Source organism: Sinocyclocheilus rhinocerous, unplaced genomic scaffold, assembly GCF_001515625.1.
Source record: "Sinocyclocheilus rhinocerous isolate Xijiao unplaced genomic scaffold, SAMN03320098_v1.1 scaffold785, whole genome shotgun sequence".
Taxonomy (NCBI): Eukaryota; Metazoa; Chordata; class Actinopteri; order Cypriniformes; family Cyprinidae; genus Sinocyclocheilus; species Sinocyclocheilus rhinocerous.
Window position 1 is genome coordinate 346,720 of NW_015660521.1, and position 14,074 is coordinate 360,793.

The 14,074-nt window shown below is 36.6% G+C and overlaps 2 protein-coding genes across 5 annotated transcripts in view; both read right to left on the reverse strand.

The window, feature by feature from the left end:
• Positions 1-114, reverse strand: part of LOC107725314 (lysosomal amino acid transporter 1 homolog) — a 7,757-nt gene extending 7,643 nt beyond the window's left edge. For 2 of the 4 annotated variants that reach the window (XM_016534538.1, XM_016534535.1), the window contains exon 1: positions 16-114. The gene's annotated coding sequence lies outside the window, so the exon portion shown is untranslated. The remainder of the gene's footprint in view (positions 1-15) is intronic. The other 2 variants (XM_016534539.1, XM_016534533.1) reach the window with 1 other exon arrangement.
• Positions 115-1,018: 904 nt separating this feature from the next.
• Positions 1,019-14,074, reverse strand: part of LOC107725313 (E3 ubiquitin-protein ligase TRIM33-like) — a 27,655-nt gene continuing 14,599 nt past the window's right edge. Inside the window, exons 11-20 of the mRNA XM_016534531.1 lie at positions 13,102-13,311; positions 12,555-12,681; positions 11,083-11,146; positions 10,757-10,907; positions 10,258-10,625; positions 7,589-7,712; positions 7,135-7,209; positions 4,078-4,230; positions 1,949-1,999; positions 1,019-1,753 (exon numbers count right to left, since the gene is read on the reverse strand). Of these exons, the coding sequence (XP_016390017.1) occupies positions 1,538-1,753; positions 1,949-1,999; positions 4,078-4,230; positions 7,135-7,209; positions 7,589-7,712; positions 10,258-10,625; positions 10,757-10,907; positions 11,083-11,146; positions 12,555-12,681; positions 13,102-13,311 (1,539 nt within the window). The 3' untranslated portion in view covers positions 1,019-1,537. The remainder of the gene's footprint in view (positions 1,754-1,948; positions 2,000-4,077; positions 4,231-7,134; positions 7,210-7,588; positions 7,713-10,257; positions 10,626-10,756; positions 10,908-11,082; positions 11,147-12,554; positions 12,682-13,101; positions 13,312-14,074) is intronic.

Sequence of the window (14,074 nt, forward strand, 5' to 3'; positions counted from 1 at the left end):
GGACAATTTCTTTACCTTAGGCAATGTAACTCTCCGTCTCCTCCAGACACAAACAGCGGCTCCGCTCGCTCATATCAGCTGATCATCACGCATGACTTCACACATGTCCATTCATCAAAAACAGGACGCGCAGGTGTGACGCAAAATCTGATTTCCTAAGAGTCTCTAGGCTGCCGAAACGAACATGTACACAAGCCAAACTGAGACATTTCGGTTTACACGACTGTATAGGGCGCCTAATTTGTAAAATACAGCGGAAGACGGGGCTAGAGGTCCCCATTTTAACTCCAGTAAACGTTTCTCATTGGTAGGTTCAGTTTTAAAGTCATTACCTGTATAGAAATAACCTAAAGTCATGACTTTCGAAAACTATTGCCTAGGAAACAATATACAATTCACTGAACAGGCTGAGCATTTCTGGAAACACGTCTCAGTGAAGTAAGCTACCATAATGAAACCTGCCATTAAGAAATTATACACTGATTAAACCAATTACGAAGCACCAAATATCATTGTGAGATGTTGTAAATAATAAACGTATGTAAAACCCACGTGACAACTTGCCTCAGTTTGACACATAAAAATACCCCTGCCATGGAACACAGTTAATAAACATTGTATTTAAAATCTACATTTAGTTATATGGTTGACTTGTCTGAATGTATCCCGCTTCTTAACCCAACAGTTACAGGAAAGTTTGGAGAATAAAATTCAGAGATTTTATTTAAGAGGGTTTTAGAATTGTATAATACTGCGTTTTTAAATGTTTACCTTTTTGAACTCATTGGATTTCAATTGGAATATACAAATGAAAAGTTTAAAATAATTCACTTCAACATCTAAAGCTATAACCATTCTAAATGTAACAATGGCAATACTGTAGTTTATATATAATTGGAATGAAATAAACAATGCTGGTTGAAAGTACTTTTGTATTGGCTTTTGTCAGGTGGAACAGACACCCATTTAATATGCATCTTTTGAGTTAAAGGGTCTGCGATTAAACTTTCCAACAATCCAGAAGTCACCGTTTTATTGGAAATAAAGATCAAACTTTCTCCTACTGAAGGGATTTCAACTGTAGGAATAAGAAAATACACATGCAAAGGAAGCAGGTGGGCCATATATGATAAACTTTATCATACAACAGAAGGGAGAGACGAGTATCATTTATAAAGTATCATTCACAATAGATTTACAAATATAATAATAACTCATAGTTTAAGAAAGAAAAAAAAAGAAAAATGATATTTACTAAATCAGACCAAAACAAGACTATTTAAATCTGTACAAGTGTCTTCATCGACACCCAACAATTCATTCATCGATCCTCCGATGAAGACGCCAACGTCCACAATGCATGTTTAAGAGTTCTCACGCTGTATGTACAATGGTTCGTCAGGGTTTGAGAGAATATGAAATAAACGAAGCATTTGAATCGCATCAGTTCCAGCATTCTAATGCCCTTCAGAAGGCAGAATAAGACTGAGCTTGAGAGGAAGACAGTTTATTTCTTGCAGACGTTTCCTCATTTTCTTCACTTGATGTGCAACAGCTTCTCGGTGCCCACTTTTAAGCGTTTGCGTTTCGGTTGTACGACGTCATCGTCAGAGTCCTCCGAATCCTTATCGGCCTCCGCTTGCATCTCCTTCTCCATGACTACTGGGAACGTCTGGTCGGGAAAAATCTCCAGCAGTTTCTCCTCGAAATGCAGACTCACGGCTTTGCCCGCCTCTGCCACTTCCGAGTCGGCCTAGGAGAGAGAGGAGAGGGGAAAGAGTGTGGAAATATGAGGAAAGGCCAGGAGAGAGCAGGTGGAATGCAGGCCCAGGGATGAACGGGTGAGGAGGAGGAGGAGAGAAGCACAGAAAGGGTTAAAACTCCCATTTTAGCTGCTTTGGGTGCCAGCACTGCTGAACCCTTCGGTGTGGTGTACGAAACATCTTACCTGAACATTACTCTGTTTCTCCTCATCATAAACCTGGATTATTCGAGACATCTAAAAAGGGCAACGACACCACACAAAAAAAAGAAAGAAAAAACAACAAAAGGGGGAAAAAAAGATTTTATACCATCCACACAGTGAGGTCACAGCCTCATCTGTATTTAAAAATGTCCAAGGAGCACAATTTTCGGTTTGCTCATAATAAATGCCTTTCAGTTAGAAGGCATAAGCAAACGGCCTCTATATATTCATGAAGAAGAAAAACTAGAAGGGGATTTGCCTTAAAAATATGAATAAAAAACAAAACAGTGCCAGTAATGATGACAAACAAACAAACTAAATGCAACCGAGATGAATTGGATGGGAAATTTCAGAAATAGTTCATAATAACGTGCTTCTTTGACATGAATGCCACAATCATCAAGTTTTGTGAAGACAGTAAAATATCTACCACATTTTACAGTTATCTTCAGACAGAAATAACATTTCAGTAACCCTATAAATCACCACAATAGCAGTGCTACAGTTCATAACATGAGTGTTTCTACTGTTAAAGCTTTTTTTCCCCACAACTAACACCCTATTTGTGAATTTCAAGCATACTGTGGCCACTGTGATGAACTCAAGACACAGAACAAATCCATCCACTGAAACGACCTGAAGTAAATGTACACATCCTTTGGTAAAACAGAAGCCGAAAAATCTCTATAACATTCAGTGTGTAATACCGTATTGGCCCGAATATAAGACGACCCTGATTATAAGACGACCCCCCCCTTTTTCCAGATGTACCTTTTGGAAAAAGGCTTTTTAAAAACCAAATCTTGTTTTTTCTCAGTAAAACACATTTTGTCTTCAATTATTTTCATATTGCATATTTTTCCTATTTTAATTTTTGTTTTGAAAGTATGGTAAAAACTGGTAAAATGTACCAACAATCACATTTAAAAAATAAACACTTTTTGATATACCATATCGTCTTATATTCGGGACAATACGGTAATTGCATATGTGATTCATGTATTGCCACTGCATTTAAAACGGCAGCGGTTGCAGATGTAAAATTAATGGCATGACTGAGATTCGCTGTCAATAACAAACTTCAATACACAACAACACTCAAAACTTTCATAATCAACTAAATTGTAAAAATTATGTCAAAAACGCAACTTGGCAGGGTTATTATAGGCTAGTTGACAAACTGAAACTAAATCCATTTCCGTTACAAAAACTACCAAAAATGACAATTACTAAAACTTTTAAATTAAAATGAAACGGAAAATATAAAAATGGATTCAAAAATAGTAATAAAAACTATATTAGTACCTCAATGATACTAAAAAAATAGCTTCCAAGATATGTAAAACTGAAATTGAATAATTTGTGTACATGGGATGCGAGTTTGAACGGATCAGAGGCATTTAGTTTTATTTTACAGTTTCACAGTCACTAAACATGTACACTTTACATACAGACTCCAAAAAGACCCCATGAAATCAAAATGAGAGTTTTACTCCAGGTATGTTTGCTTTAAAGTTACCAATATTATGCTAGTGCAAAAAGCTGAGAAATTTCACTTATTCTTTAGAATGAGAATGTTCCTCATTATGACTAGCAAAACTTGCAATTTAAAGCATGTTGGCAGTTTAAAAAAAAAAAAGAACGAGACCCACCCAAACTTCCGTTATTAACAGGAAATACATAAACTCATTTTTTTGCTTCATGGGGTCTTGAATGAATGTCAGAAACAGTGAATGACTGCAAAACTGGCATTCATATCATGCATTTGATCGTCATTTTTATTGTTCAAATAAAAATAGTGAACAATAATCAAATGTATCATACCAAAACACTGTGCAACATTAAAATAAACATCCCTTCAATGGTGTGAAACACCACAAAGTGTGTTAGCCCTGTGACAAACACAAGCTCAACATCCAGCCGCTGATTAATGCTCAGCTTGACTGAAACCATTCTTTTAATAGTTAGTACTGGTGACCATAAGAGGCAGTGAACTCATGCAAATCCATCACATGTTCTCATGCTGTGTTGCTTTAGTGTATTTCATACTCTCCAAATACTCGTTTCTTACATGCACCCCCACACAGGTTAAGGACATGCCCCGAACTCACCTCATTATATTTGGCACAATTGCTAAAGACCAGGCGCACGTCAGACACAAACTCTTTAGGACTCTTGTAATGCAGAGGATGTTTTCGCTGCAGTTTCCGCTTTACCAGGGTCAAATCCATAGGATGCTTTATTATTTTATAGTAATTGGGTACCTGGAGAGAAATCAAGGCTTCAGCATTAAAACTATAATGTTGAACATGGGGATCTCTTCCAAACCATTTAATTTGCCCTTCAACTCAACATTAGGTATTATATGTGCATCCCAAATAAAAAAGAACTACTAATACTATTTAACAGTATTAAGGCCTTTCCACACTGAGCGCGGTGCGAAAAAGCGAGGCGAATCGCTGACGAATGGTGCTTTCACACAGAGCACGAAAAACGATTGTTCGCCTTCTGCTAATTCACGCCTGCACGCTAGGTGGCGCCGACCAACAATGCATTTTTCCTCAGATATGTATCTCGTAAATGGATTTAACATCGTCCGCTGCTCAATATACAGCATTAAATTAAGATAAACAAGGTTCTACACCAGAAACAAACTATCTATAATACTTACAAGAATAGGCTACATCCTAAAATATAATTAGAAGTACAATTAGCATCAAGCTACACTTAAAAATGTAATTATTAATGTATTGGCTTACCCACTTTAAACCATCATCGAGTGCTTGTAATAACTTCCAATTGTGATCTATAGTTGATTTTGATGCTACACTACTAATATTTGACATAAACATCCTATATTGCTATAAAAATACCATGAGCTGCATACAAAACGCATACAGAAAATATATCGTCATAATCATGTCTATTTGCTTTCATATTTCATGTGTAGAAAAAGAGTTAACGTGCTCTGACTCATAACACTCGTGCATGTCGTCATGTGTAGAAAAAAAGTGAACGCGCTCAGACTCATAACACTCGCGCACGTGGAAGAAAACGGACGGTGCTCTCCAGATCACATAATTCAGTGGACAATTAATAGAAATGTTATTCTGTATAAAGAACAAGTGAGAATAAATCTGTTCTCAAATACCAACGATAACAAGAACTCAGCTTCCACTCTCTTCTCTTATCCGGGATACTCTTCTTCTGTGTTTGTTTACACTGGTTTTCGAAAACGCCACCACTCTGGCCTATATGTGCTACAGCAGCTCCTCCAGGTCATGTGATCCTAGCTCAAATCTTATTGGACGGCCCATGTTTTCGCTTTGCAAAGCTGAAAAGATTCGTCGGACTGGTGAGAAAAAAAACATTCGCATTTTCGGGGCGCGAATGTTCGTGGTCTGTGGAAGCCTCCATAGAAATGTATTGTTTTATTCCAGCGCGTCATCGCGTCCGATATTCGTTTCGCTTTTTCGTGCTCAGTGTGGAAATGTCTTTAGCCAAAAGCAAAAGGCCCATAATGCATTGCAGCAAGCTCAGTTCTCTCTGCTCCAGTGTTGCTAGCTAACACTAAAACCATTAAAAATCATATTCATTCATTAAAATGAAGCTAAAATAAAATGTTACATGAAAAACTTGAACTTTAAAAAACTTAAAAATTAGAAATGTAAGTTATAAAGAAATAAAACAAGTTGAAGTACTAAAATTAAGTAAAACAAATAAAAATCAAGTTAAGTAAAACCATAAAAAATAATGACAAAATCACATGATAAAGTTACTAAAACGATTACAAACCATTTTCAATAACTGAAATGAAGTTGAAATAAAACATAAATATTAGATGAAAAACAAAAACTTTTAAAAAAGTGTCAAAATTAGAAATGTTGCCTTGGCAAATAACTAAAAATAAGTTAAAGTACTAAAATAATTAAATAAGAAATAAAAAGTTAAATAGAAAAAAAAAAAAAAACTAAATTACAAAACCACATAAAATTACTAAAATTAAAATGAAAACTGAAAATATATTAGCTGATTCAAAATATCAATACTATAATAGTATATAAATAATAATACAATTAACAACTGCTCAGCTCAGAAGGTAAATTATGATTAAAAAAAAATTTCAAGAGTATAGACAGAAAATGAAAATTTCACTCTAGTTGTGTATACTTAAGAGTTCTGCCAAATATGTAGATTTTCTAGAGCAGTGTTTCCCAACCGGGGTGCCGTCTGTCGAGAGCAGGGGTGCCGTGTAAAAAATCATTTAAAAAAAATATATTTTTAAATTGCTAAAATGTTCATAAAAGCAGCTATTACATAATATCCATTTCTGATGTCGCCAATAATTAGAGATGCACTGAAATTCCGGCTGCCGAAAATTAGTTCACCGCTCAGGATTCACTTTCATGTGGTGTGACGCACTGCGTTTTATCCCGATCTATGCATGTGCGCTCCGCTCAGTCGCTCATGGCCCATGTGAGTGCTCCACTCATATACCGTTATCGCTTGTCAGGAAAGACAATTTACTTGGCAGCCATCTTATTAGTGCCCTCCAGTCATGTAAGTACAGCTTCTATATATTATGAATAAGGAAAGACTGAAAGCTGTTTGTCAATGTGACATTTACATAACATTTCATATCAGGAATAAAATCTGACAACAATGACATCACTTGTTCTGCCTTAGAAGGAAAATCCCCATGTTGTAGACAGCAGTACAGCTCACTAGGTTTTAGAACTGAGCCATGGACTGAAGTAGTCATGAAAGAGCAAAGTGAGGGGGTATATAAGACCAAACTCAATGAAATTACAAAATCATTGTTATTACCCGTCAGCCTGATGCATTATTGCATTCACTCAATAACGTAATTACACAAGAATCATAATCCTGCTATGACAAATAACAGCAGGAAATGGCCCAGAGGCTCAATACATGTTTGAAAACCGATGACTGGAGTCACTACAGATGTTCATGTGAGCGATGTTGCTGTTTTAGAAGCTTTATTGCAGTAGTGTTAATGACCTAGCAGAGAGGCAGCAATTAAATATTACCGCTCGTACTGAGTAATGGTCCAATTACACATCTGAGCTTTGCCCTTTAAGAACACTTCATCAGAAACGTCTGCATTTGTGGGAAATGAGGATATTGTGGGCTTGATGGAAACTCACCGATATAGGAACAGGCTCTTGAAATTCTGTACTGAGCTCATGACAAAACACGTGCAGCAGCAAGCGCTCACAACGCTAAAAATTCAGGAAGAGGAGAGAAGAAAAAACATTAACAATCTGCAGTTGTGCAAAAACTTGAAATATATTAATGAGGAACTCTGGTGGACAAGCTTTGTAGACCATATCTGATTGCTGGGTCACTAAGGTTCACATTTTTAGCAAATATTTTAAAGCCAAACATCATTACTGTTTGTCAAAACAATATACTGTGTATAATTTATATTACATTATAGAGTGTCTGGTATGAAGTATTGGGATAAATTAAATCACACAAAAGTCCTCATAAAAGCAATCTTACTTTGCCAGTCTACCAATTAGGGCTAAAGTACTATGTGCTCCCCATAGTTCACTCATTTTGTAAATATGATTGTGTTTGTTTCTCAGTGTGACTCACTCGCTGGTCCTCTGGACTCATTGCCGTCTCACTCTTGTCCTTCTTACTGGGTGGATCGTCATCACAGTTGTATTCCATCTCTGGATTTGTGAGACTTCTGCAGAAGGTGCACATCCAATCTCCACTGCAGCAGAATGAAGGTATAACATAATTTAACACACACAAAAAGGAATTAAAGCCTTAAAACATTCATACATGTTTGTTTTTACCCTGAAGTCCATTTATTAATATTAGTCCAAGTTTCTAACCATAATTTAGGTTTTCAAGAATATTTTCCAACCTCTCTCTGACCTACAAGCTGTTACGCTACTGAACTTTTATGACCACAATATGTAAATGACCTCTCTGTTATGACTGGCTAAACAAATTGGTCAGTTATTTATCTCTCTGCTCATTTTGTTTGCCTGAGTTAAGTATTAGTGCATGGTCTAACAAGCTGTGCAAAAAAAAAACATAATAATTTAACATTGATATTATACCACCGTGCCCTTTTAGAGCCAACAATCCCCGGTGGGCGCAGTGGTATAATATCAATGCATTCTCTATTCTTTTTCTATTCAATCTACTTGTTTTCTTTTTATTTATTATAAAAAATGCCTCTAACACTAGCACTCTCTATTCTTTACTATTCTTTCAACTTATTATGAAAAAACCTTGCTACGTGTAATGCATTAGACTATTAGACTAACTGAGACTTGTCACAGCACTTACATATTATTGCTCTTTTGTTAGTTTTGATTGCTTCTATTGTCCTCATTTGTAAGTCACTTTGGATAAAAGTGTCTGCTAAATGACTAAATGAAAATGTAAATGTAAGGCTATGCTAGCTTCATTGGCACTGTAAATGCTTGCTCAGTGCCCTTGGTTTCATTTAACCATCCCCATGTCCAAATACCCACACTTTCGGTCTTTGCACTTGACCACTTGGTGCAGCTGCTTCTAATCAAGTGATGAAAAGCAGTTGCAAATGTTGTACAAAATAAAGATCACCACTATGCATCTTTGCACCAGTAAAATGTGCAACACTGTTTTTCTACCAAATTATATGTAATAATAGCCTAATTATTATATTAATATTTAACTTACATTGGAAAAGTTTCCGTAACCTCTCGCGAGATCTCTGCAAAAATCTTACGATTTATTCCAAAACATGATGCATGATGGGATACACTAAGCCTCGAATAGCGCTCCGGAGCGGTATTCAAGATAGTGTGGGTTTAGTGTGCGTTAAGGGCACTGCACTTTGGCGTTTTGAAGACCTGGGACAGTCTTGCGCACTTACTTCCTGTCGCGCGCACGCGCTCTCAAGTAGCCAAGACTGCAAGTGTGGGTATATGGACAAGGCACATATGCACCAACTTGATGGCTAAAGCCCGGTTCAGACTACACGATTTTAGCCCGATTTTGCCACGATTTGCTTGACGTAGGGTGTCGTGGGGATTCGTAAACGACAATGGGCTTCGGGACGCAAGATTCCATTGTTTCAGCACGTGTAGTGTGTCATAGTGGACGCGTACATGGAGACGACGTATGTATCATGTGTATGATGTGTCATCGAGGGACTACCACGACAGAACAAAGAAAGAAAAATGCTGGCGAACTTTAGCGGAAGCGCTTCAGCAATGTTTACATTCTTGTTTTTGGAAGTCAGTCGTTAGTTCCTCCTTCTCGATGACATCACGCACGTCGTTAAAGACGGCACGCGATGAATGGTCGGGAAGCAACGTGTAGTCTGACATGTTTCTTGTCCACGACACGACAAGATTTTAGGAGTCAAAATCGTGTAATCTGACACTGACTAACGTGACCGACAAAAATATTGTGTAGTCTGAACCCGGCATAAGACAGATGACGCGTCATGAAATGCTATTGGTAGAATCTTAGAAAACTATGACAATTTGTCACTGGTGTTACAAATAAAAAGAAAAGAAAATTAGTCATTTATGAATAGAAATGCTATCGGTGGCATGAAATTTTTTAAATAAAATAAAAGAATATGCTATTGATGGCATCTTAAAAATCTAATAATAATAATAAAAATAAATTTTAAACAAATAAAAAAGGTAAACTGAATATATAAATGAATAAATAATAAAATAATTTAAGAAATAAAAAAATAGTCATAATTACAAATTCTACAGATGGCATCTTAATAAAAAAAATAAATAAAATAAAAAATCCAATACTAGTCAGTTATGATTAGTAAATGTAACGATGTAAATAAATACAATCAATGGGAAAATTAATGGGAATTTCCTACATTTAGATAATGAATAGCAAATGATCTGCGGTTAACCAAAGTGACAGACAACTAGTGATCAACCGATATTGATATTTTATAACCGATACCGATAACGCAATTCTCAAAACATCCAAAAGATGGCGGCGTTTATCGGTGAATCCGATATTACAAAACCGATATCCGATTATTGTAAAATGCTTAAATATCGGGAAAAATATCGGTAAATCGATATATCGGTCGATCTCTACAGACAACTAGGATTAAGTGTCGTACTCAAGCACACATTGCTAATAGTTCACCTATTGCAACTTGTTGGGTTCAAGCCCATAACCTTTCAGTTACCAGCCCAGATGTACTACACAAAAACAGCATTAATGCTGAATTAAATGTGTTGCATCATCTGTATAAATAAAGCCACATTCTTTACCTGGGAGAAGATTTGAGTGTTGGGATATGGCAGGTCATGTGGAAGACTTTAGGACAGCGATCACAGCACAGCAGTTCTCCTCCATTCTGACACACGCCACACCAGTCCTCGTTTGGGTCGTCTTCCTTTCCTACAGTGGTCTGGCTTTTGGCATTAGCGGTGCTCCCCTGCTGACTACCATTTGACGTGGTGGTCCCATTGGTTAGAAGTGCGCTGGAGTTTGACTTCGTACAGGATGAGCGCTGATTGCTCTGTGGTTCAGATTTAACATTTTCACCAAGTGTTCTTAAAATGTCCTGGACTGAACCGGTGGACACGGAGCCAAGGACAGGAAGAGGGGGAGTTAGGCTTCTTTCTGGGCTGCTCATCTGGTTTGAGGAAGAAGAAGAGCAACAGAAAGACATTGTATAACATGAAACAAACTGTATCTCTTAGAACCAAGAAGAAACAAAATAAACTTATTCATATTCGAAAGAAACTGTAAGCTGAAGATAAATACCATGCAAGCACTCCGTCTGCCATCTTTACAGCGCTCTGTTTTGATGTTTGCTCCAGAATAGCTACATTCTTCCTCAACTCCCGGTTCCTGTTTGACCTTCACCTGGTCCACTGCCGTGTTCGCCATCCCAGGTCTACCAGCTGACCCACAACTGAACCCACACACATAAGCAAAGACAGAAGACACAAATAACAATTTTTCATTCAATGTCTCTTTTTTCAGATATACAGTTCCTAAGCTATAATTAACAACTGCTGATATTACTGCAAGTAATATTATTCAAAGAAAAGAAACAAGATTTTTTTTTTTTTAATGCAAATGCTGACCTGCCCCTGCTGCCCGTGCTTGACGTGCTGGATGGACGAGCTGGAGTGTGAGAATTAGATAAACCTAGAGAAGAAGAGATACAGAGAGAGTGTTAAAAGAATCAAATCTTTAGAAAATTAACAAGTTAGCAGATATTGTTATAGCTGAGGGCAAAAACCAATCTAACCAGTCTAAGTTTTAATAATGCATATTTTTGTCAATTTCCAAGAGGTACAAAATGCAAAATGAATCAGAATTTTGTAAAATCGCTAAATTATCAACTTAATATATGCCGATGGTTATAGCTGACATGATCATTAAAATTAAATAAATAAATTAAAATTAATTAATTAATGTCAATTAAGTGTCATAAGAAACTGCATTTAACAAACTTAAGTATTCACTTTGAATCATATAAATCATTTACAAATGTATGATTTAATTTAAGGTTTTGTAAAAAAAAAAAAAAAATTCACTAGGTAGAATGATATGAATAATATTTTAAATATTTTTAAAAAAAATTAAACAGAATGGCTGATTTAATTTGGAGAAGCTACAAAATATTGCACGTTATCACCCTATATTCACTTAGAATTTCCTTATTTGAAAGTAAAGTGTACAACAGTGTTAATATTATTTATATAACAGTATTAACGGTATTTATTCATATTTTAAATTTGCTTTTGCTTTCCGTTTTCATTTTACTTTTACTAATTTTTTAACAGAATGGCTGATTTAATTTGGAGAAGCTATAAAATATTGCACGTTATCACCCTATATTCACTTAGAATTTCCTTATTTGAAAGTAAAGTGCACAAGTGTTAATATTATTTATATAACAGTATTAACGGTATTTATTCATATTTTAAATTTGCTTTTGCTTTCCGTTTTCATTTTACTTTTACTAATTTTTTTAAATAAATTTTTTAGCATCTTTTTTTAGCAGTTTTTGTATTTTTAGTACTTCAACTTATTTCAGATAGCGGCCTAGGCAACATTTCTAACTTTTAATGTTTTTCATCCATTAATTGTTTTTTTATTTCAATTACCGAAAATAGTTTTTTGATAGTTTTAGTTATCGTAACAATGGTGCACAGCAATGCATGTATATGCTAGCTGGAGTTGTTGGCGGAATTGGCACATAAGGCTGTGTGGTGAAGTAGCATATGGCATTAATAATGCTCGTGGGGCTAATGCAGCCTGAGCCCCAGGGTTGGTGCATATGGTTGGATGGGAAACTTTGCCATACGGAACCAGAGGCACTGAGCCAGGCAACTAGCATTGCCTTGGCCCCCCAGGTTGGTTGGATAGGAGTTTATGCCATATAGTACCGAGAGCAAGATGAGTATGGCATATATTAAGCATATATAAATATTATACATACCAAATTCTGATGTGCATGAATATTTCATGACATTATTTAAATGCATGCTAATTTACACGAACATTTGGAATCCAAATTATTCATGTTAAAAATTCACCCAGAAAATACCTGACGATCCTGGGGAATGTGTAGAAGGTCCCGGTGAGGGATTGGTGGGGCCAACAGCAGGATATGAACTAGCAGAAATATATCGACTGAGAATGTTATCCAGTGTGCTTGAACCGGCATCTTCAAGCTGAAAATTACAAAAACAAAAAACACATGAGCTCTAAATCAACTCAGCTTTGTTTAATTTTGCTTCGGTTAAGGAAGCGTCTGTTATATAAAAAACAATAATAGCAGATCCAAGCATAGGGATTGTCTTTGTCTCGTTGCCTTAGGTGCCTTAAACCTAATTATATTTAAAACCTTTATTGCATTTAGGCCCAACAGTTATTACATTTAAATGCTTTATTACATTTAAGCCCAAATGTTATTACATTTAGGTCCTTTATTAAATTTCCACCCGAGTATTAGATTTGTATCCTCATGATCGCACTTTCTGGGGTTTGAACTTACAACTTTTGTGTTACCAGGCCACATCTATAACCACTAAATCATTCCACAACATCCAATCATCTGACAATCAGTCTAAGGAAATGCAATAGTACGTTACCTGAATGGGAGGGATGTCGGGCAGGCAAGGCAGGTTTTCGGGGTTGGTGACTGATGGTATGAGCTCTATGGGGGCGACAATAGGACTAGTGGGTCCACGGTGAATGTAGGCATTGGCCATACTGGCACTGGTGGGACTGGTGGGGTTGGCAGCACTAATGTTGTGTAGCGACGCCACAGGGAAGGGCCCAGCATGCCCAGGATTAGAGTGCTATGAGGGAAAAAAAGGGAAAGGTGTTGGAAAATGGCAAAAATAATTTCATACAGCAGGTACATTTACTTTTTTCTGAATGTGGAATGTGTTGTTGTTTATATTAGTCCTGTGTAAAAGACAAGACAATTTACTAATTTTTTTCTCAAACAAAAATAAAGAAAACAACATCTGAAAACCCTAAGCCTCTATATTAAAGACACTGAATAGCCGCGTTTCCACTGTCGGGCCAAAAGCGGGCGTGCTAGTGCGTGCCAGGGCCAGTCGCGTTTCCACTGTCACTTCCGGGGCTTGATCGTGCCTCGTCGATGCTTCCTCGGGGCCAACGGCCAGGGTTTTTTGGCCCGACGAAAACCTTGGGCCAAAGCGGATCAGCTGGGGCTAGAGGAGTGGTCATGAACAACGTCACGCAACCCTATCATTTCACCAACAAAGAGAAGTTATCAGAAAACTAATAAGAAATAAGTCACTGGAACTAGCGCGATCACAAAACGAACATGATAAAAGCGGCCGTTTGTTTGCATGCTTTGTTAAAGATTTAAATCCAAAAGCATCGATGTTTTACAATAATAAGTGATGCATTGATCATAATGAATTAATTTATCAGGATTGAAAATTAGTCACACAGAAATAAAGCGGTATGAACATAGCATACCTACTTATTAGGTCGAGTCTGTTTCTGTTTATTTGTAGTCACAGTATATACATCACATTTAGAAAGAATTATCATTTCTATATTTTTATAAAAGCTCCCGAACAAAAA